The sequence below is a fragment of the Aythya marila genome (genome assembly GCF_965140915.1).
Source record: "Aythya marila genome assembly, chromosome: 1".
In the NCBI taxonomy this organism is placed as follows: domain Eukaryota; kingdom Metazoa; phylum Chordata; class Aves; order Anseriformes; family Anatidae; genus Aythya; species Aythya marila.
In genome coordinates this window covers 150,838,719-150,863,234 of record NC_139042.1, presented here as the reverse complement: position 1 = coordinate 150,863,234, position 24,516 = coordinate 150,838,719, and the positions used below count along the sequence as shown (strand labels likewise).

General features: G+C 43.6%; 1 protein-coding gene and 1 long non-coding RNA gene across 3 annotated transcripts in view; one reads left to right on the top strand and one right to left on the bottom strand.

Moving 5' to 3' along the window:
• Positions 1-3,817, bottom strand: part of LOC309891901 — a 56,784-nt gene extending 52,967 nt beyond the window's left edge. The window contains exon 1 of the long non-coding RNA XR_014319568.1: positions 3,802-3,817. This is a non-coding gene — a long non-coding RNA (uncharacterized lncRNA). The remainder of the gene's footprint in view (positions 1-3,801) is intronic.
• SYN3 (synapsin III) overlaps positions 1-20,614 on the top strand; it is a gene marked incomplete at its 5' end in the record, with an annotated part of 168,887 nt that extends 148,273 nt beyond the window's left edge. Inside the window, 7 exons of one of the 2 annotated variants that reach the window (XM_082784802.1) lie at positions 12-154; positions 4,057-4,131; positions 7,700-7,802; positions 13,307-13,441; positions 18,173-18,242; positions 19,049-19,346; positions 20,217-20,614. In XM_082784802.1, coding sequence (XP_082640928.1) covers positions 12-154; positions 4,057-4,131; positions 7,700-7,802; positions 13,307-13,441; positions 18,173-18,242; positions 19,049-19,346; positions 20,217-20,349 — 957 coding nt within the window. In that variant the 3' untranslated portion in view covers positions 20,350-20,614. Of the gene's footprint in view, positions 1-11; positions 155-4,056; positions 4,132-7,699; positions 7,803-13,306; positions 13,442-18,157; positions 18,243-19,048; positions 19,347-20,216 lie in introns of both variants that reach the window. The other variant, XM_082784801.1, reaches the window with a different exon arrangement.
• Between the last annotated feature and the right edge of the window lie 3,902 nt (positions 20,615-24,516).

The window sequence follows — 24,516 nt, the reverse complement described above, 5'->3', positions numbered from 1 at the left end:
TGGCAATCAAGGTCAAGGTTGAGAACCAGCATGATTTCCGGGACATGGCGAGCATTGTAGCCATGGCAAGAACCTATGCCACCGCCGAGCCATTCATCGACTCCAAGTATGACATCCGAATCCAGAAAATCGGCAACAATTACAAGGCTTACATGTGAGTGCGTGGCTATGCCAGGGTGAGACGTGGGCAGGGGTGGGGGGAGACATTGCTGTGGGTGCAATTCATTCAGAGTCTGCTCTGGGCAGAGTAGGAGGCTGACTTAATTCCCTTGAAAAATAGCCCTGCTGTTCATCTCCCACCTCTGAACCCAGATGCCGCTTCCACTGATCATCCTCATTACTCATCATCAGCTCGTTGTTTTGGAAGATAAATCTCCCTCTACCTGTTGCTGAGCTTCAGTTAGTTCCCACTGTAAAACCCTGCTGTGCTGTCACCTACCACCTCCACCTCCCCTTGTGACAGGGCTCATCCTACCCAGCAGTTTAGCAAAATCCTCCGGCTCTCAGTGCCCTCCTGAGGAAACTGAGCCCACCACCCTCCCTGCCAGTGGGGGCAATAAAAAGGAGGGGTGTCCCAACAGCCTCAGGGAGCTGAGAAGTTTGGAAGAGGCGGTTGTAACTCATGGAGTCCTACAGTGTCCAAGCCACAGCAACACCCTGTCTTCTCCCCAGACAGAGATCGTGGCACTGTCCTTACACAAGGGCATGAGGAGCATGCAGCACGATGCACAGGTGGCCTCACTTGGCCACCTCACAGGGTTTCCAGGGGCATTTTGCATGATTGCTCCCTGGAGCATACATAGGAGGGGTATTTCTGCAGGTGGCCCAGTGCTCCTCCCTGCTCTGCAAGGGAGTGAGAGAGGCGGGACAAGGGCAACCCTCAGCACTGGGGTGTTTAAAAATATAAAACAGTGCTCAGCCAAACTTCAGCAGTTGTCAAGCTCAATTAAGGATGTAACCACACGGCTCAATAAAACACCTGTTTCTGCTTACTGCAAACCAGTAGACAAAGCTAAGCCAAATAGCACAGCTTCTCCAGGAATACCACTCCTTATGCAGCCACAAAATGCTGGACAAGTGGCCAGCCCTGGCAGCACATTCTTCAGGTCACCAGATAACATCTCACATGTTACCTAAGACCTGCAACAGCGTGAGTTTTGGATCCATGCTTACCAACCCCCAGGCCATCTAGCTCTGGCACAAACATCGTTACATAAGATAATCAAATGGACCTGATCACATATTTTTTGGTTCTAGTTACCTGGCCGGATTCCTGACACGGAGGTATTTAAGCAAACTAGATAATGACTGAGCTGCATTCTTCATGGGAAGGACTTTTGGAACACTCAGCTGCTTCATGTGAACCCAATGAGAGAAAAATTGTTTTAAACCTGATCGGGTCAACAACAACTCAAACTGGCCAAAGGAAGGAAGGTTTAAAGTGTCCATTAAAATTCCCTGTTCCTGCCAACCTACCCAGCCTTGGCTCCAGAGCCCGCTCCCACACCGCCTCTACGTGAAACAAAGGCCCAGTTAGGCTGATCATATCCTCTCCCTGTTTATTATTCGCACTCACCACACTCTCATCCAGACAGGGATCAGAAATAATACCAGATGATTGAGAAAAGAAAGCAGTCACACTAAGAGCTAATCCCATTTGGGAATATAGCTGTGCAAACAATTGTTTGCTAAATGAAATACGTTTTCACAAAAAAAAAAAAAAAAAAAAAACAGCCATGAACGGGAAACACCTTAATGAGAAATTAAGCTTATTAGCAAAGAAAGCAAACAGCAAAATTCACCAAGTGACTTGCTAACCCAGAGTATTTACTTATGTTGAGAGAGCCGTTTGTGGAAGTGAGCCTGAGGATCGGCGTAGCCAGTTTGATCGTGGGCTGCCCCTTCTGTACCAGTGTCAGACAGAAGAGAAGGTTCTTTCTATGATATCATGAGTTCCTATTATGTCAGAGGGCAGAGGTAGAAGCACCAAAATATCAGGGCTCTCATTGGTGTCTCACATAGAAGACTCAAATTCATTAGTCATGCTAGCAAATCGCAGCCTTAAAGCAATTACAGCATGCGTCAGACTAAGATAATTGCTTTGATCTGTGAGCCATGGAATCTACCCAGGATTTCTATACCTTCACCCACACATATAGGCTTTAAAAAAAACCCTTCCTTCTGAGAACAGACTGTATATCAACATTTCTGCAGAATATGTTTACTTAGCACGCATCTGCCCGAGGGAGGATACTGCAGGGTGACTCATTCCTCTCCTCCCCAGATGTTCAATGCACTTCCTTCCAGCCCATGACCCAAGGCTTGAGTTCAGTTTCCCATTGACTTCAGTGCAGTGACTCCAGATTTACACTACTAACAAACACCTACTTAGCCCATGCCTTGGGCCAGTTACAAAACAGCAGATAAGTAGCATGTGATACATGCCTAAAATTCCACCAAATATAATGGACCGACATTGTACTACTGGTGAGGAGAAAACATGAATACTACTCATGTGGCTGAAGAAATTGTGGGAGAAATTATACACCCCCACATTCCTCCTTCTCAAGTCAGAGTAAGGGGTTCATTTCCAGTGAAGACTTTGAAATACTTTGTCAAACTGTATAGCTGTGGTTTGGTTTACTCACGGATGGCTCAGCTGCTTACATTTGGTATGCCAGGTACATTTTCTGAACACTGGTATTCAATCATCTTGTTACTGTTCAGACTCCAGGAGTTCTCATCAGTGCTAATGGCATTCTAGGTGCCACCTGCCACTATGGTGGCATCTATATGATAATAAAGCATGGGTCTTCCCATTATAGAACTGAAAAACGTAATCCTAAGAATCACGTATCAAAAGAAAAAGAGATTTGAACACTGTCCCTACAGGGTATCAAGGACTCACAACAACCAAACCTCAAGGAGGGATCCATACTTTTGCTTAGGAAGTAGAGCAGGAAGGTGGATGTTGGGTGAAGGGAACAAAAGGCAAGAGTCAACTATATGAAAACACAATTATTCAAAACAGTAATTAGGCTCCTTTGGCCCTCCTCCCACACCTTTAAATATGGGTTACAAAGACTATTTAAATTTCACAGCAACTATGCATACCACTTAAGAAGAGAAATCAGGAAAAGGACACCAGGCTGTCCTTCACCAGAATAAAAGGAGGTGGTAGGGAGGGTTCCAAAACCTCCTGTTGAAAATGCTTGATCATGCTCCCCTCCTAAATCTCTGCCTAAATATCTTTCAATGTAGAGATTCTCCCTGGATGTATGCTGTCAGCTTGCTGACTTTTCTTAGATTGTACACTATGCCAGGATTATCTGGACAGTGTTGTCAAAGCAAGCTGTCCAAAGTCTGCCCCATGCCTAGGGTCAAGGAAAGGAAATTTTTCATCTCTTAATGGATGATGGTGAAACTCAAGATATGCCAGCAACAGTACCATTTTGGGGAAATTAATCATCAGTTGCAGCTAATGAGGCTCAAACCATTTTGCAATAGTAAATTCTCCAAGTCCAAACATAGTAAGCCACAGTAAGATCAATGAAAATCCAGTGGAAAAGAGGATATAAGCATATTTCCTAAGATTACTGTACAACTGAAGTCAAAGTTAGGGAGACCTGAGTGCTATAACTGACATTTGTGGAACTGCTTAGTCAGATGTTTGCACAGAGTGTTGCTCAGCCACAGACAGAGGATGCTACGATTGCTGAACACAAGGGTGATTATCCCAGAGACCTTCTACCAACATTTCAGCTCTCCTAGGCCAGATATATAAAGAAAGAAAGTACTCACAGAGCTGGATGTGTACTCAAGATTCCTTGGAGGTTTCCATGCCTAACTCCTCACTCAGCCTTTCATGAGTTCGAACAACATATCCTGTATGGAGTGTTGTTGAGGCAGGATTTGGAAAGATTTCTATGAGGAAGTACCTCACCTCATCCCCTCCTGTACAAGCACTGAGTCAAGAATGAGGACTACAGTATGAGGGAGGATGGGGCAGGGATGTATTTTCATGTTCATGGTTGTGTTTTTGGTTTGTTTTCCTAGGAGGACGTCTATCTCTGGAAACTGGAAGGCAAACACAGGTTCTGCAATGCTGGAACAGATTGCAATGACAGAGAGGTAAGGAAGAGGGTTTCACGACAGTACTAGCTATTCTTGGGTTAGAAGGGAGGAATTGTATTTTAGACTTCAGTTCATTGATAGAACTGGTAAGCGAGGTCTCTCGGGAGGCCGGATAAAGGAGTTTAAAAGACCAAATATTTCCTTAAAAAAATACTAAGGGCACAAAGGCAAACTGTCCTGTTTTGGAGAACAGACTGGAAGTACAGCTAGGGAGCAACATTGCTAAATCATTAGATCTTTGGTGAATTTAGCCACAGGAAAAAAGACCAGCATACTAAGGTCAAGCACACAAGCACAAACATGTAGGGATAAAATCAGAAAGGTCACAGTGCAAAATAAGAAGAAACAAGAAGTTATTCTAAGTACATTACTAATGAGAGGCACACAGAGAAAAAGTGTTTTCCTGCTGCTCAACAGAGAGAAAAATCTGTCAGCTGAAGTGTTGAAAGCTCTAGTCTTCCAAAGTGGACACTGTTGTAGCTAAGGTCTCACTGCTGAAAAGGGGAGAAGGAGCTGCCTCATGCATCTTTCACACTAAACTTTGCAGATGGTAATTCCACATATTCAAATCACTGTGATATTTGCTAATATTACAACTTTGTGATATTGTTGACTCATGGTAACTTCGGTTTTGCTGCATAACCCAACCCTTTTTCTACAGAACTGCTATCCTGTTTTTTAAGTAGATTCATATTCATATTCATATATTTATATTCATAGATTTATAGAATCTATGAATATAAAATTAAATATAATTAATTATATGAATATATATATAATAGAAATATAATAAATATATGTCTAGAAATTATGACTAAATATAAAATAGAAATTAATTCTGTAGAATTAATAGTACATGTGTACTCACTCATCTCTAGTGAATCTAAGATTTTTTTCAGACTATATCTCCAGTTCCCAATGATCTTAGTATCATAGTTAATTCTAACTCTGTCCAGGTTTGGGCACCACATTTGAAGAAATATAGCAGATGAGTTAAAGAGCTCACAGGATAATAAAGGAAATGCTCAGAGGAGAAAAGAGAGCCTATAAGAAAAATATGCAACAATTGCTTATGAAGTTTTTTTACCTTTTCGAATTGTGGACCACTGATACTTTTTTCAGTAGAGGTGTGCACTCATGCATAATGAATGTATGTCTGCAGTGCAGAAGTTCACTTTCCTTCATTAGCTTTCCCAGAGCTGGAAGAAGTTGTCCACAAGCTGAATACTGCTGCATCCCAAAGATGAAAACATCTAGAGTGCAAAGTCTTCACATATATGAAAGGCTGCTAATAGGGCACTACCCACACTTTATATTGCTATACAAACCTGTAAGAAGTAATAGGCTTAAACTATAGTAGAAAAGGTTCATTTGGGCATAGGAAATATTTCTTAACAGTAAGGATATTTAGTGGGGACTGTTAGCGTTAGGTCAGAGGTTGGACTCAATGATCTTGAGGTCTCTTCCAACCTAGAAATTCTGTGATTCTGTGTGATTCTGTGATAACACAGAACAGAAATGGATTGCCTGAAGGGGAAGGGAAATTTGTGTGCTCTTTCAGACTAGATTAGAGAAATGCCTCCTCTTTTGGTTACATGAGTTGCGCAGGTGATCATATAAGGTCCCTTCTGCACCTTTTGTTCTGTGAGATGGGGAAACCAAGCCAAGCACCTAATCTGATGCTGTAGGTAACTCTGAAAGATGCTAATATGACTATGGGAACAGGACATTATTATGTATCCTGGTTGTTTTACAACACAGCTGCAGCTAGAGAGAAGAAGGGCAGACATTCCCTAACTGCAGTGTTGCAGGATTAAAACCCAGATTCCTGCTAACCTACTGAGCTGAATTTTGAAGGTTCAGTTTACAGAAGTAGTTCCCCCATTTACTGCACTAGCCCTGTCTAGCCACAAATGCAGCAAAAACCCTTGAAATCTGTGAGTCATCAGTGTATGCAACAAGATAGGAGTGTGCTGAAACTTTTTACTGAGTAGAAGTCATCTGAAATACCTGCTGTACTGAACAGTAGCCCAGAAAATTGTCATCCAAATAATAATAAGCAAAATGACAGTAAAAATCTGCAAATGATAAAGGTAAAAAAACTACCCTGATGTACATGCATAAATATGCTCCTCAGCCCCATAGCACTGCTATTCCACTCGAGCAGCCCTGATGCCTCCCAGTGCTCACCTAGGGCCAGGCAGCTATCAGGGGCTCTGGCATGGGCAGCAATTCCCTGAGGCTGCCTGTCGAACCCAGGCACCTAGAGATGTCCCTTAGGGAGATCTGTGATGGTGCTGGGTGTCGGAGCACAGCAGTGCATGAGGGCAGCTTGCAGGGCATCCTGCCTGGCTCACAGGGTCCGCAGTTCTCCTCCTCCTTGTGCTAGTCAGTCCTCAGGCTCTCCCTTCCTCACAGGGGCTGGGGTGAACGTGCTTGGTCTCCTCATTAGGAGCCATTTTCCTGCAAACATTGTGTTCGCACAAGTTGATCATTATATTGTCAAGCTACAGGGACTCTGGCTGGCTTCAAGGATGTAAACTTGTTCTTTGGCCAGAACAGCTCTTTTCCCAGTCCCTGCAGGGTCTGCAAAATGTCAGTGTTTTCAAAAGACTGTGGCCTTCCCTCCCTCCCCGCATCTTGTCACAGTCCTGCTTACAGTTCTGCTGCTCTGAGATTATTATTCTTATTGAAACGGCCGGGACTGCAGAGCAGCTGCACAGGAAATAAAACCAGGCCGCCTCGTTCCCTCTTCATTTCCACAGCGGGGGGATGCGGCCCCCTCATAACAGGCCCCTTGTCATTCTCCCTCCTCCTCTGACACCAGGACAGCTAAGGGGACACCTGTCAGACCTGGCCCCTGCTCATACCAGCTGGTGGTCCCGTTCAGGGACAGAAAAAAGGGCTGGTAGCCTGTGTCTCTCCCACTGACCAGCGGTGCCTGGTCCCTGTGATGGCACCGCCTGGCTAGGAGCAATGCCCAAGGGATCAAAGGGAGGAGGCTGTAAAAGGATGGCACTGAAAGAGTGAATTGTCAAAAGCAGGAGGCGCTAGGTCACAGATCAGGGAGGGGGTGGCTACACCCTGCTAAATTCTGCACTCGCTTTCCCATCTTATTGCAGCCCCAATATCCTGGACATCTTATCAGGAGAAAAGCTGCCTGCATAATGGAGGGCTTTCAGGCAAAGCCAATACAAACGCTAAGGGGCCAACTCTCCTGGGAGATTAAATGAGCTAAATATTTATAGCTTGGCTAAATGACAACTGACTGGAGATCTGATGTAAATACCAAGGAGGGAAAGAAACATTTTAAGGTGGCTTTGAGGGCAGGATTGAAACAATCTGCACTAAAGAGAAACTCCAGGCAAGATTCTCTCTTTTGCTGATTTTTTTTGTTTGTTTGCTTGTTTTTCCGGTCCATCTCCTGTGCAAGAGGGGCAAAGTATGTAAAGTATACCAAGTATGCCTTCAGAATCTCTTTGTGCTCCTCTGAGCAGCAGGATGGGTGACTGTTGGTGTAATACCCAAGATATTTAATCGTAGGCCATGACTCTGGTTTCTGCAGGTACAGACTCTGGGCGGACGCCTGCGCGGAAATGTTTGGAGGTCTCGATATTTGTGCTGTCAAAGCTGTCCACAGCAAAGATGGAAAAGACTATATCATTGAGGTGAGAGCACGGGGAACCTGAAGGCAAGTCTCCTTCAGGAAGTGTGTCTGCATGCACACACGTTCCCTCAGAGTTCATACGCACCCATGTGCTCTCTTACTCCTGTGTGCATGCTCCAGCAGTTGCTGCTCCTGAATGTCCGTCTATTTCCTCAAAGCTGTGGCCCACTGATATTCAAGGGACTTGTTCAGAGTCACATGTAAACTGACAGATCTACAGCAGGGGATCAGATTTATAGTGCCCTCAATTCTCAGTATGTACTGTGAAAAGAAATGGGAGAGCCACACACTGCTTGGCCACCCCTGTTTTCCAGCTGATGAGACCCCATAGTGTGGCAATTTACCACTATGGGACAGATGTGATTCTACCTTCTTAACGAGCACATAGCAGCCTGCAGGTGTTGCTGGCAGCATCCAAAGTTTGGCATGTCTCATTGCACCAGTGCCACAGTACCTTTCATCCTAGGCTGAGCACCTGCAAAGGCAGCACACCTCTCAGAGCTGCAAGGAGAGATTGGCAGAATCATGAACAAGCATGCCCAGATTCAGCCCAACCTGAATTCAGGTGCCACGGGATGTTAGCATATTAATCGTATTCATGCCCCCCCATTACCCATTCAGACAGAAAAATAGTCATGTCCAGCAGGTGATTCAGTGCACTAAAAGTCTTAGTTTCTAAATGAACATGTCTTTCTCTAATCACTTTAAAAGGGAACACCAGTAACAAAACTCCTAGCCACACCTTATTTAAGAGGGTAGAATAAATAGCAAGAGTGTAGCAAAAAGGCCCATAAACAGCAGAAACAATTTTATTTTTTTTTAAAAAAAAGGTGAATTTGCTAAAATTTTTGCCTGGACAGCTTTCACTGTAATAGCAGATCAGCAGGACAGATCAGTACAGAGCTACTCCAGGCGGTGTGGGCTACAGACTTCTGTGCTCAGAGCCCCACTAACAGGACAACCTGTGGCTCTAAGAGTTAAGGTTCGGCACGTTCCTCACCAGACCAGGAGGCAGGAGTGGGAACGTGGTGGATAGCACACTCAGGTCACCCGAGCGGGGCAGAGAAGGAAAAGCTGGCCAGAAAATCAAAGTGGAAACTTAAGAGACACTCTGGGGGAGAAAAAAATCTGGCAAGTAAGCAAGCGTCTCTGTCACTATGTGATTCAAGGAGGCACAGCATCTGACCTGCTGTAAACTCTACCAACGCAGGCCAGCCGAGGAAGATGAGCAGAGACAGCCTACGGCTTCATGCAGGGGTGCTGACACACTAGAAAGCTATGTGTGGGAGCGCAGTCCCACCCACTGATGAGGTTGGGATGCTGATGAGAACCACATGAGCCCTCCAGTGACTGCACATTCCAGCATTATGTATCTATTCCCCGGGGAGCAGTGACCTGTTAAAGGCCATGCGATCCAAGCATGTTGCGAGCAACAAAACACTGGGGAGCCTCCGTCTTTTCTGCAGTGATGGGGCCACGGCTGATGGGTCTGCTCCTGAACGCAATTCATCGGCACCTAGAGGAGCATCCCCTAGAGCAGGCTGCCTCCCTGCTGTGCATTTTTATGTCTCTGTGCACATGTAGCTGAGAAAGGAAGAGCGAGAAAGCGGTCTTGCTAGAGTAAGGATGTTTGGACTGTGTCCATACATGGTCAGATGTGAGATGTGGCTTTCATATCCCTGCATCTATTCTTGCACATAAGCCCATGTACGTGCACACATGGGTAATTCTCTGTTTAAGGTTTATATGCCTCTGTCAGGATATACCACTGTTTTTTTTACATCTGCCCCTGTCTGAGTGACTGCATGAAAAGCGCGGCCGTACGCTAACAGCCCTCGCCAGGCTGCACGCAGAGGGAAATGCACACCAAAACCCTCCCTCTCTCCAAGGTAAAAAGCAATGGATCTAATGTGATACAAATCAGAAGAAACACATCAGCCTCAGATAGGTCATGCTGAATTATGCCAGCAGAGAACCTAATTGAGTAGGTCTGGTGTACCAACATCGAGCAGGCATTCAGATGCCAAGCTGATGGACACTGTCAGGAAAGTAATAGAGTAATGCAATACAAAGAGCAGAACAAAGCCAAACAGGCACCTTTTCTACTTTATGCAGATTGAAGAGAGATGTTGACAAGTAATTAATTGCCTCCAGCCTACTTCCTGGGGTACTTTTCTTGGTCTGAAACTGATCCTTTATTTTGCTTTTCTCTTTTGATACTAGGGAGAAAAAAGTTTTTGACTGTGCAACAGTTGTATTTTTCTTGGTGAGAAGGAACAGTAAGCTGTGACATTTTACAAGAAAGCACACCTAAATGGACTGAATAAATAAGAAATCTGCACAATGCAATTGCAGGCAGTAATTAATTTTCACAGTGCAAAGCAGTTCTCTAGGAGAGAATTGCAGAAGCAGTGATGGGCAGTTCTATGAACTGCGATTTAGCACAGTGGTTTGTTGCAAACAAAATCAGATTGAAAATGATGAGTTATCAGCACAGGACAAGAACAATCTTTCACTCATGGTGTTTGCTGCCATGTGAACTTCACCTTCTTTTCCCATAGCAGATAACAGGACCTACTACCTTTCTGCCCCTCAAAGCACTAGCACACTTAAGCACCGTGTTCATGGCTCATATTCAAAGCTAAAATCTACTGATTTCATACTATTAAAACAGCTGTGAATTTGATGGCAAATGCTGGTTCTTCTTTTTTCTCTGCTTTAAAGGACTTTGCCACTGTAAAAGAATATTCAGCATGAATATTCAGAAGGCCAGGTCCTCAAAATAGCACAAGTTAGGTACCGCTGTTAGCAGCCAGACTCTCAAAAGAGCTCAGCAGTGTGTATGGTTTAATAATCTCTCCCTTGGCCCTTTTTTTTCATAATGTAGCCCTTTGACACACCTCTTCTATACTGATAAATACAGAGCAGGTGGGGAGCAAGTAAAATAATCCTTTTGTTTTATTCTTCCTCCTGGATCAACTAAGCCCCACCTGCCACATAGCCAAGCTGTGTTACTAGACACACTCCCTGCTGCCCCGCGAGGAGCCCTGCCCATCCCCTCACCACTGCCTTATCAGTCCTTGGGATATGTCTAATCATCTGTGTCCTTCCTTCCTTCCCTAAAAATCACCTAACACCCCACTCCTGCGCACCAGAGCACGAAATAACAAGCCCAGCCTTCAGGCCTCAGCGTCAGATCGGCGCAGGGGGGGTTTCCAGAGTCTCTTCTTTGCCCTGCCGCCTTCCGCTCCCCCCATACACCTTATCAGGCGACAGCAGCTGCCTCAGGAGCAGCTACTGACCTTGGGCCACTACAAAGGCTGGGTCCACATGTGCCGACGTCCTCTTGTCTCCCATGGCTGGTCTGTGATCTCCTTGGGAAGGGATGAGTGCAGTCTGTCAGTGATTCCTGTATTCCTTCCATCGCTAGCATTCGTGGCTGCCCAGCTGCAGAGCAATGCGCCTTTCCCAGAAGGACACGCAAGGTGACATCTTGTGCTCCTTCCCGCTTCAGTGGCAACAGGCTGTGACACTTTCCTCACTGAAATCACCACCATTTTCAAAGGCCTTCCCTTATGCATGTAGCCATCCCCCTACCACCAATGTCACCCACTAACCCATGTCCCCAAGCACCACATCCAACCTTGCCTTTAACACCCCCAGGGACGGTAACTCCACCACCTCCCTGGGCAACTCCTTCCCCTTCTGCTCCAGCCACTGCTGCCTCAGAAACAGGGAAAAGCAGTTCTTAAGGTGGGGAAGCGAGGGTTTTTATCTGATTTGCGTGTTTTGAACTGAGCTGTATCCCAGGGAGGGTCAGGGAGCCGCCGAGCGAGGCTGGGCCTGTCAGCAGGGTAATGGCATCATCTAGTGGCCGGACACGTCCCTCGCACGGTGCATTGCAGGGAGCCGAGACCTCTTTTCCTCACACACGAATTGGAATTGCCAGATGAAGTGGGAATGGTTTTAACGGGGGGTTAAGGGAGGGCGACTTGTGAAGGAAGCTGCCAGAGGGCCCCCAGGAGCCCCTGTGTATGAGACACGGAGGGGAACTGGCCGTTCCCTGCCACCCTGGCTTATTGCAGACACCTCTGGGGAACATCTTTCCCTATCTCCTAATTTTTTTACAGAGAGCAGACAGAGGAATGAAAAGCCACTTTGTGCATTTAGCCGAGCACTTCCATTTGTTTTTCTAACCTCCTTCATTGACACCCTAGGCCAAGCAGCCATGGATGTAGGCGCCAACTCACTCTTCACGCAAACTCCCGGTTAAAACTTCCTTGGTGGCTTCTCCAGTCTTTGTGTGAGACACCTACAGAAACGAGCCCAAATGAAGAGTTATTCCACAAGAACAGACTAGAATACAAACACTCATTGACTTCACCTCACTGATCTCCTCTACCTCTAAATAAAATACATGAAACTTTCCATTTCACTCAAATAGTGGACTCAGTGCCCCTGATCGCCTGGCCAGGGTGGAGTGCAATTCCAATTGTTATCTGAGCGTGAGTCAGTGCCTTTCTTGAGCAATACAATCTTTAACTCAGCATTTCCAGGGTTTTTAATGTTTGGATTAAAAATCAAAGCAAAATAAAATAAACTTTTCCAACTCTTCTTGTTATTTTAGTACAGTTATATTTACTCCAGCTGAATCTTAACTCCATCATAGCACAGTTCTTCCTGTGGGATTCTGCTGTTTGTGAAGCACTTGATTTATGATGAACTGCTGAAAATGATGTTTAGAGCTGCTACACAGCTGAGGATCTGCTACGCTATCCTTATTATTGTTGTTGCCAGAACATTTCTTACCTCAATGACCCTTTGACAACTCCCTTTCCCCCATCTTCACAGTCTTGCTTCCCAGCTTTCTCCAGCAGTTGTGGTACATGCTGGACAGCAGTAATATTACAGTAATATCAAGAAGACAAGCAGGGAATAAGTTTACTTTTCTGCACTGGGTGCTGTTGTTTTGGTGACATCCTATTCATTATGCATTTCTGGTGTTTATTTCCCCTCTCAGGGTGCAATGCTCTGTGTTGATTAATCCCAAATGTTTCCTGGTTTCCTCCAGTCCCTGTTGCTTTCATCTCTTCAGACTTCAGTACATTTTGTGTCTGCCTGTGTCCCTTTCTGCTGCAGTGTCATCCCTAAATGCTGTAGCACAATGCCAGAGAGACCTCATCCATGAGAGGCATCTCCTCAGGAAGAAGCAAGTTTGTGTTTGCTTGATGTAGAAAACCTTCAGCCACCAGAAGCCTTGGGTTGGCTTCCAAGTTGTAAATGGAAGATGGGGAGCAGAGGAAGCACATGCCATTTCCAAAAAAATAAAAAATAAAAAATAGAGAAATCCCACCCTAGCATGTTTCAGCATGGAAGAGACTTAGGACTAGATGTGTTGATAAGGACGTGGGGACATAAAGCAGGTTAGCATGAAAGGTGAGTTGAAACAAGTATCTGCCACTAGGAAACCTCTTTTTTAACTGCTGTTTTTCTTTCTTGTGGCAGGTGATGGACAGCTCGATGCCCCTGATCGGGGAACATGTGGAAGAGGACAGACAGCTTATAGCCGATCTGGTTGTTTCCAAAATGACTCAGCTTGTCACCACTGCTGGATCTACCCCATCACCGCTGAGGCCTTGGGTAAGACAGAATATCAACCTTTTGGCCAAGCTACTTTCCTGAACTCTTTTTCTCTCTCTTCTCCCTGTAAATATCAGCCAGTCAGACATCCCAAGGAGATGAACAGTCCCATACCAGAGTGACTGAATCCTGCTCTTACAGAGAAGTCTCTTGCAGATCTTTGCATTGGGTGCCCTGAGAAATGGCTCAGTCTCCTGCCCTCTGCTTTCATGTAACTGTGGCATCACATGGTGGGGGGGGGGGGGGGGGGAGGGCACACACCTAGGCAAAATCAAATTGCTAAATCAAATCCTATTCTAGATTCATATTGCAGACAGCATTTCTAGAGGTGCTTGTAACTCCCAGCTTCACCTCCATCTAAAACCAGTCCTCAGGATAGGTTTCATTCAAGTTTTTGCATCTCTGGTGAAAATCTGTGCTTCCCAAAGAGGAGAGTGGGAATTTCCACCCTGACTTGTTTCGTTTCTCAATGCAGCCTCACTTCTTTGGAGATGCCCTTTACCCACTTTATCAGTAGGAGGCATGACTACTGCTGAATTCCTATAATAACCTGTCATTTTTGCATTTAAGCTGATCCCTTCGCATTCCTCATGGCACATTCATTCCCTGAGTATATGCACTATTACCTCTTTCACTGTCTAGCAGGGAGCCAAGCAGGAAGGGTTGAGAACAACAGAAATCTGTACAAAAGAAAGGGCAGAAGAGTAATCAGGCTGAGTGATAATACTGACTGCAACACACTGGAAAAGTTTCCATTTCCACTCAAGAGATAAAGTGAGAGGAAGGACTGTGGCTCTCTGCCTCTGCTGTATGACAGCCTACTCCCTGCTAGACCAGGACCCCAGCATGCAGTGCATTCAGAGTAAATCCAAAGCAAACTTTAGGTAGAGTGAGGGGAACCTTTAATAGACACTAAAAATGCTTTGGGACAGTGAAAGTCATAGAGAATGGATAGGATTTACTCTGGCCAAAGTGAAATCAACAACTGACCTCTGAAATAACCAAGATAAAGAGTGTATAAACTAAGAGCAAAGGGGAAGCCTGCAGAAACTGAGAAGAACATGGACAGATGCATATATTGTCTATATCTGTACAGGACTGGATTGAATTGCAACAGAACTAAAACAGGGTCAAAGGAAAACAAAACAAATGGTCTTGGAAGCATAAGATGTCAAATAGAAGACTTAAGTTAAAAAAAAGGTTTCTCAACAAGGATACAGCCTGCAAATACCTGTGTTCAAAATCAAGAAAATTAAACCCACAACTGTGTTAACTACAGTGTTTTATGATAGAGAAAGACCTTGGTACAGCAAACATTGGAGAAACTGCTCAAGCTACAATTTCTACTGGAATGCTATAACACATAGTTATAGAACTACAGATGAAGACTTCCACAGAAACAAGAAGAATAACAGTTCTGAATATGAAGGCAGCAGTAATGAATACATAAAAATATAAGTCTTTAGATATCCTATGGGTATGCATAGAATAACTATGCATATTATTGTGGCTATCTCTGTAAGTTTCTGAATAAGAAAAACTGAGAAATTAAGAAATTGAGTGCACAGCATTGACAGAAATGGAAGAAGCAACAAGTCATAATAATGAGATACAGCTATCAAGTAAGTCAAATAACACAGTGGGACAGTAAGTCAGAGAGAGTTTTTACATCTTTTTAGGTGATTTCTTCTGGGAACTGTGAAATCTAAGTGCAATAGGAAACAACAGCTTGACCTAGCCTTCTGAAACACCCAGGTACAACTTCAGAAAGGGAACAAGTAGTACTAGGTTTGCTTTGCTTGGGACAGTATCAAAAAGTTATGAGATAGCACAAACAGTTAGGAAATGTACTTTTAGTAAGAAAATTATTCAAAAGCTCCCTACTATTAGAAGTCAAGCTTTATGGATGCTGTTTAAGAGAACATTGTTTTCCTGAATGCGTATATACATTTCTGCTCCTAAACGAGGAATGCAAGAAATAAACTTCTAGGGTTAAATCGCAAAGTGAAAGAAGACATTCAAGACAAACAGAAAAAAAATCTTCCAGATTTGGAAATCTGACATTTTAAAAGACATTTATGCACACAAATCATTCATGCATATAATCATACAAGTAATAAAAGGAAACTTTAAAAGGATAGAATTTTATTTTAAAGATCAGATAGAGGGAAGAGTGAAACAAATTCTCTGAGTTCAGCAGATGACAGAACCCCACCAAAGCATTGGTGAGCTTTATGGATCATCCAATGTTAAGGGAGAAAGGGAAGACAACAGACACAGTGCTGGGACTCCACTGAATTTAATTGCTGAAAGTGGAGAACTTCTTAAATCATACATAGATTTTCCCAGTCAGGCATGCAGGGCAGAGAGCAAAAGCAGTTATTAAATTGCTGATAGCTGATATTTTAAAAAATTATTAAGCCCCCAGACCCAGCTGGCTACATCCAATGACGTGAATTTAGGAAGTGACTCAGCTGCCAAGAAAAAAGTGCAATTTCATTAAAAACAGTTATTGCTCCAGAGGATTGGTGTATAACAAATACAAAATTTGTGTTTAAAAAGGCTATAAGACTAACATAGAAGAATTTACGTAAGGAAGTCATGGATCTCACACATGATCTCAGCAATTAATTTAAAGAATAATACAAAAGATTAATAAACCTACAGAAACATGGCTTAAGAGCATCCACCACAATATCTTTTTTCAAAGAAAAATGTCCCATTAATCTTCTTTTCCATTCTTTGTCCATCAACTCTGAGAATTTGTTCATAAAGTGGTAGACAGCAGGCAATCGGCCAAAATAATGTAGCTAGACTGTCACAAAGCCTTAGGGAAGGTAGCAGACAAGAGCTATTAAAAAAGCAAGCAAAGAGGGTCTAGAAGGCAAAGTTTCATTGTGAAGAAAATGCCTCAGATGAAGACACAGATATGATAGATGTTAAATCTTGCAAACAGTCAAGGACATTGGGTGGCCATCACTCCTGCATCTCTCCACCTCAAAATTGCTTTGCCTTCATCTCTGAGAAGCCTTGGGTTGGCTGTGGGCAGAGGCAACAGAGGTCAATATGAGATCTTATTCCCTTTCTTTGGCTGATCTAATCAGGATGTTTTATGTTATTTCCAGTATAATTCCTGCAACACCAAGGCAATGTTTTAGTGTCCCAAGCTATGTAGGACTAGAAGCTATGGAATAGAAAAGTCCCAGGTTTTCCTCCCCATCCATTTAGCCTGTCACAGATGAATTGTGTACAAGATTGGCTGACAACATCATTGTTGTCAGTATGTTAGTCAGTTGAAACTCATTTCAGTGCTTCCAGCTATGAAACATTTCTTCCCACTTCCAGAATCACTTAACTCGTTCTCTTGACCTTCCAGGAGCTTCAACAACCCCTTTATCATTGTGTTCTCCATATAAATAATCCAGCACATACCAGTCTATCTGTCTCCAACTTCCCTTGCTCTTTCATAAACAATTTTGTGCAATAGGCTTACTCAGACTTTTGTTAACCTTGGACCAGCCCTCTGTGCAACAATTCTGTTTTGCTTAATCTGTTTATTAAAATATCTGTCAGAAAGAGTAAACAGTGAGAGAGAAGAAAGTGCAGATGGCACCAACTTATTTGGGTTAGCCAGGACCAGGGATGTCAGCGAAGAACTTCTGAGAGAGCTATGTATGTTAAGTCACCACAACAGCAAACTGTACCGAAGACTGAAAAGTAAGCTAAACTGGGGTAGAGAGAGGGAGAACATAAACTGTATATATACCTTGTAAGTCCTGCTCACCGTTTCTCTTAAGAAAGACATTGTTACAAACAGACTAACGAAAACCATTGCTCAGCCTATGGTTGTGCTGACAAGGGAGAAGCAGGGAATTTGGATGCACAAGGAATGAGTTGGTGACGTATACAGAGAACCAAGACACTGCTTCATCTGGAGTAACACAAGCAGACCCGCTTTGGGCAGCTGCAGCAAAGATCACAAAGCCAGGAAAGAGAAGTGGGTGATGAAAATGATTAGGAGCCTGGAAACATTCCCATGGAGGGACCAAAGGGATTCAACCTGTTGGCTTTAGAAAGGACATGAATGGGAGTGAGGGCAGTAAAAACCTGCAAAATAATGAATGGCCTAGCGAAGGTAGGTTGTGAGAACTATTCTCAAACTCAAAGTAATGGAGTTAAGAAGTGGGAAAGGTTGTAAGATTGAAATGGTCTGAGTGACAATATAAAAAAAAAAAAAAATACCTGGAACTATTGCAAAGATTTTGCAGAGCAGATCATAAACTTTATGTTCCAGGGTTTGAGCTGGTCCTTACTTAAGAGCAATCAAGATGAGACGCCTCAGGGTAAAAAGATGATTACTCCATAGACATTTCCATGGTTCATCCCTCCTTCCTTTGGAACATCTGGTGCTGGCAACTGTCCAAAATGGGAGATGGGACAAAGAGATCCCTCAGGCCTGATAAATTCGGCAATTCCCGATTACCTAAAAAACATTATGAACTGTAACTTCACCGTTATTCCCTGTGAACAAACAATTTATATGCTCCTTATTACTTAGCTCTCAATTTCAGTCCCTTGAAAATTTACCAGCCAGATGCTGTGTGTGTGTATTTAAGGAACACTTCAGGACTCCACTGCTCCTATATTACCTCTGGGCTTCTCTTTGGGGACTCTGTATTAACTGGAATAGCTTTTTTTTTTTTTTTTTTTCTCTAGCCTCCACAAGTTCAGCCTCAGTCAGTGAAAACTCAGCCTGGACCTCAGCTCGCACAACTGTCTCAGCCACGGCCTCCTCCACAAGGTACAGTTATTTGGGACCCATGACAGCATGGACTGTAAGACATCAGTTTGCTTTCTAAACAAACACTCTCAGGATAAAGGTTTCGGTCATAGTCCCAATTCACTGATAAGCAGGAAGCAAATTCAGTGTACTTTTAAAGCAGCTACTGTAAAATCCCATATCAGCTCTGAAAGTGGGCTGAAAATTCAATACAGATCCAGTTGATAACTGTTAGGACTTGGCTCAGCAAAGAAAGGGCACTTGAAATGGCACTGGAGCAGGATTTGGGGCACAGAGTGTATTTGTGTTTGCACAGAGCTGTAGCGGCGACAAGTATTAAGAAGGGATAGCGAGATTTGAGGGTCTGCTACCAATATTGCTAAAGCCACCTGCCAATAATGCTGGAACAGATGCTCAGATAGTAGTAGGGTGCACTGTTTTTTTACATCAAATTGCTTTTCTCATGAAGGGACTGTTGACCCAAACCTGCAGATTCAGCTTTCATTTCCTTTAGTGCTGGTATTCCAGTGACTCTTCTTTCTCAATGCAGGAAGCACTTCATGAGAATAAGAAGTATTAGTTACATGGAAAAGTACAGCACATTGAAACGACTTCCTTTGGGGGGAGCAGCAGGGCTTCTTTGAAGAGGTAGAGAAATGGACAAAAACTCCAGAGACACCACTGTTAGATATAGGATTTCCCTTATCTTTTTTGCATAAAAGTAGTCTGAATAGTCTCTCCTCATAGCAAAACCCATTCCTCCATATAGATGCTTGCTTGTTTTCCACATGACCTTCTTCATGCTTATATGCACACATCCCTTTCAGGTGGGCCACGCCAACCTCAGGCATCTCAGCCTCCACGGACAAACGCCCCTCCACAGCAACGGCTCTCTCCTCAAGGACAGCAGCCCCAGAGTCCCATGTCCACTTCACCTCAGCAGCAAAGGTCACCTGGATCTCCACAGCAACTTCGATCAGCAACTGGGTCCTCTCCAGTCCAGGCTTCCAAGGCAGGCGTGTTCCCACCACAGCAGCCCAGACCCCCTGCTCAAGGCCGGGCTCCTAGCCAGCCAAGCCCCACTGAAACATCCAAGCAGCAAGCCAACCCACACCCGCATCTGAAGTAGGTGCTCAGTTAAAACACTATTATCTGTAGACTGTAGAATAAGGCTATCAAAAAAAGTATCCTGAGCTGGCATGAAGAACTTATCACTTGTTGTCAGGCAGCAGTCCCCAAAGACAAAGGCCTGGACAGCTGTGAGTGACTCCAGAGGTACAAGTGCCTGAGCAGAACTCAGGCCACCACTGAACTGTTGTCAGGAAGAACAAGTTTTAGGTTACATCTCAGAGATATCACGTTCTTACTCTTGTTTGTATGCTCATTGTTAAATGCATGCTGTGCCCTGGCCATATCAATTCAGCTACTTCCTTCTCAGCAGGGTATATAATCCTTTTCCTTACAGACTGTAAGCAGCACATTATTGATCAGAAAGCTTGACAAGAGTAATTCCTTCACTTCTCTTTGGATGCAGGAGCCACACAAGGTTCTTTACTGGGCAATTACTAGAAAAATGGGTGGGGACATGGCTACCACTTTGTACAAAACCTTGTGCTCTACATTTGAAATCAAAGGATCGCCATGCATGGTGTGGCTGATTAAAGGTGATCCTCAGTAGGAATCCATTATTCTGTATTAACAGTGAAATAACATCAATGTTTGTCACAGCAGTAGCACCAAGAATTGCATGTTTTTAATCATATGCCTTCATAAACAGGTACTAGTATGGACTGTGATAGTAGATTAGATCCACTTGCCCATCCCTCATTCCTCCTATACCCCCCAAATCCTGGACGTCTTAGCATACGGAGATTCTATTTGCTTACATCTTTTTTCCTCCATGTAATTGTGACAGAGGACAAAGCATCAGTAACCAGCTTTGAATAACTGCCTTCTCCTGCTGAGTCTCAGTGTCAACTCTGTTTTCCATTTCAGCAAATCGCAGTCCCTGACAAACACCTTCAGCATATCTGAATCATCTCAGCGGGGAAACCCCAACGAAGATGAAGCAAAAGCTGAGACCATCCGCAACCTGAGGAAATCATTTGCTAGCCTGTTTTCTGATTAACAGCCCTGCAGCTGGATCTGTGCTTTGCTCAGCCTTCACTCTTCATATACCCAATGTCATCCTGGAATATACTCAGTGGCACCCAGCAATTACAGCTAATACCTGGGTAAAAGGAATTTAGAAAACAACAGTTGTTTTAATACAAAGAAAATATTCTAATAACGGCCTGAAAAGTGACTGTATAAAAGTGGCACTATTTCATTTGTTTTTTGTGCATAATCAGAATCATGTATGTTCAAATGACTGAGTTGTAAATCAAATTTTACTCCTGCTAACCCGTGTGTAGTCAACAGTTATTACAGTGCAAACTAGATTTTATTTCGGTTTGTATGTAGTCCATACAATTGCTAACTTCCAATTACAGAATCCTTGTTGAGGCTAAGATAAAAGAAAACAGGCTTATTTCAGAAGCAGATGTGCAAAGACGGAGGCACATATTCATTGACTGATAAAGTGAGCATGCCTGAGCATGGAAACACAGTGAACTGTGGAACTTCATGATACCAACTTTACTAAAAGTCACTTTTCAGAGTAAAATTACACATTCAAGTTAAATACAGTACCAGGCATCAGTAAACACCGAAGATCACATGAGCAGGTCATCCAGATGAACTGCTGGTTTGTTCCAGATCACTCTGCTCATAGCAGTTAAAACGTCTGTTTCATGCCTTGCATTTAAGTCCCCAGCACGTGATTCCTGAGTTCTGAGAGAAAAACGTCACGTTCTAACCCTGTAGCCTTAGCTCAAAAATAACCTGAGAAGTGGGCCTTCCACAAGAAAAAAGGGGGGAAAAAAACTTCTTTCCCTGTCCCCGGAAACACTAGGGAGTTCGTATCCACAGTTCACACAAATTTCAGACAAAAGCCAGCTACACTCCAAACGCTTGGGTGACTTGGTCACATCTGGCTAAGGATATCCCCCAGGAACATGGTTAATTAATAGCAGAGCTGACGAAGTGCACATGCTTGTGTGCTGAGTGTTCCATAATACAGATTGGACAGAGAGATGGAGTGAAATCCTGTCTTGCTCCTCGAACTCCCATTGACTGGGGTGAGTGCACAATGAATCAAGGTGACAGACCTGCGATAGAACAGGAAAACTGTCATTTCGAAGTAAGATGAGCTGGGCTCCATCCAGAGACACCAAGCAATGGGAAGGCACGTATGCAATTGCCCCAAGCAGGTAACAATCTTCCAAAGAAGACAGAGAGAGATCTCTGCTGGCTGTGGTTTCCCTCAAGTTTTATCAAGTACTTGAGTCACAAATGATGCATACAGCTTGAAGGCCAGACTTCTGGCTTTACACTTTCCTTTGCAATTTCACATCAGTTGCTCTTAGGCATACCAAGGGAGGAAGGGAGGTCAGTAAGCTAAAAACGTTGGAGCCGATGGCACAGATTTTTGCTGTCACTTGAAGAGAGAGGTCCTCAAATCAGCAAAACCAACAGCAATAGTTGCCATTTGGGATCTCATGATTCACTGGTGGGAACGAAGCCAAACAAACTATTCCTTCCTGCACAGCACCTGTAATGAACATCTAGATCCAACGCAGTCACCTGGACCTCGCATGACCAACCCCTGAGCAGGCCTGCACACATATAATAGCTTTTGTGACCTGTGCACTTTCAGGCAAGTAACTGCATAGCTTTTCCAGCTTGGGAGGCTCTCAAGAGACTCATCTGGACCAATGATTTATACCTCACATTTCGAATTAAAGAATCACCCTATCCCCTAATGATTTATCTTTCTTTTTTTTTTTTTTTTTTTTTCAGCTCTACCATTGTCCTTCCAGGTTTGCTAAGCAGTTTACAATGTTGCATCATAAATACATGTCACTGCCTGAGAAAGAAAACAGAGCCTGCTGTTCCGCAGCCTCCAGGAGCAATAAAAGAGTGACAAATGACCTTGAGCAAACACTGTCCCACTAGCAAGAACAATAGCAGATTAACAGGCTCCGCTATATGGAGAGAGGTAACACAACCCTGGTGGGAGAGGATTTCCTTCTGTAGTGCTTCCCTCAGCATAGCTTATGCCTTTCCCTACTACACAGTCACCAGAGATGCAAAGACAGATACAGAAGTTTACTGCCAGAATCCTCAATTGTTCTATCAAATCTTTTTACGTCTCTCTTATCAATACAGCCTATACAAAAATGAAGTGACTACTGACTAGTAAGGCATGGCCCCTTAAAACGACCCCAGTTGCTCACTGAAACCACAGCAGTGGAATCATTTTGCTGGTGCTGTACTTGAACACAGCAGGGCTGTCCTGCAGCTGAGCACTGCAGCATAGCACTGTTGGTTTGATGCCCAGCTGCAATCTCAGACCTGCCTGCAGCTCCCAGCTGTCATCTTTCAAGGGACAAGCAAACAGGATGGGATTTCACCCCCCTTCTAGCGCCAGCTTGCAAAAATGAGTAAAACCAACAGGCAGCATCAGCTTATCCTGCCTATTCCTATAGTTCCTAAAAAGTATTTTCAGTTCTGTCCACAAGAGTGCTTTAATGAACACACTGAGCTGATGCCCTCAGTTAAAATGATGAAACGCTGTGCTGTGCCCTATAAATATTCTAACAGTACACTTCAATCTACAAACTAGATGTTGTGGCTAACAGATGATTCACAAATGCACCATTGTATGTTCAGGTTATCACTTTCGATGCAGGGCTTCTATTCCTAAATCCCTACAACCTAACAAAGCAACAGAGAGAGGAAATACAAGGATTATATTCTCCATTTTACGAGTCGTGAACTAAGGTATACCCAACTGTTTGGGTGTCTAGATATAACAGCTGGAGTTAAGTACAGTTAAAAAGGCAACATAGAAGTTGGTGAATAGAAGTTACATTTAAATCACAGGACAGACATGCCCCACAGCATGCCTTGGGGTCTTTCTCACAGCTGTGAAAACTGAACACCTGGTCAGAGCACACTGGGTCTCCCTTTTGCCCTGCATGCTTTAATTTTCTTCACATGGAAGCCAGGAAACATGAATAGATGTGTGTTTGGATTCAGCCCAAGAAGCCGGGACACAGCTAAGACACCCACTCATATCCATCACCTGGAAAATGATTTTACAGTTTGCTGTTTAGATACACACCGAGAAAACATCTTGACCTTCTTGTAATATCTAGGTGTGGTATTTCAAGAGGAATGTAACTCACGTTCTCACGCAATTAAACATCTTGTATAAAGCTAGGGCTCAGCATAGCAGTTCTGCTCCAGTAACTGCAGCTGTATCTTCTTCTCTATCACTGATCACAGACAGGTACATAGGACCTTATACCTTGCATATACCCTTTTTTTTTTTTTTTAACATAATTGTCTTAAATTTTAGGACGAAGGTAAAACAATAAACAGAGAAAAAAATAAGTTTCTGATTTCCAAATGAATGTTAGTAGCGACCACACAGCACTGGATGCAGATGAACAGTACAGGCAAGGAATGGTGGCCACCTTAAGGCACTTCACCTTTTGCGGTGTCTCTTCTGTTGTTTGCAAACAGCAATGACACATACACCTGTCTTAGAAACTGCCAAATAACAAAAAAAAGTAGCTGGTTCTCATATATTTCCTGTTTTCTTCTCATTTTATACTGTTGGTCCTGAGATATTCAAATAGCATTTAATGTACTGCTTTATGAATTAAGGGAACTCCTCTGTAGGAAACTCAACAGTTGAGGATAAGTCAGATTCCTTTCTCTTTGGTTCACGATGCCTTCACTACAATGTGAGGGAACAAAGAAGAAAATGAAGGAATATCTTCAGGTCACTCATTGGCATATCTGTAACAATGCTGAGTTCATTTCTTCACAAACAAACGTCCAAATGACAAAATCCAGGATAAACAAAACCTGCAGCATAAGCCTGGGAGACAAATGACCAGGTTGTCTTCGTGGCAGAGGGCTCAACTCCACAGCAGCAAGAAGCATGAGCAGAGTGAGCAATGTGGATATCATCAAGGCATTAGTAATGAGTACGTTTGGTACCACAAAATTAATGTATCGTACACAAAGATCATTGTTCCCAGAAATAGCTTGAAAAAAAGTGAAGAATAAGTTACAAAATATTTTATCAGTTAAAATTGTCTGACCTTATCTGAATTTAATGTATGCATTTCTGAAGAATTCAGCACAAGGACAAAATGGTGCAAGATCCACAGCGTAGACA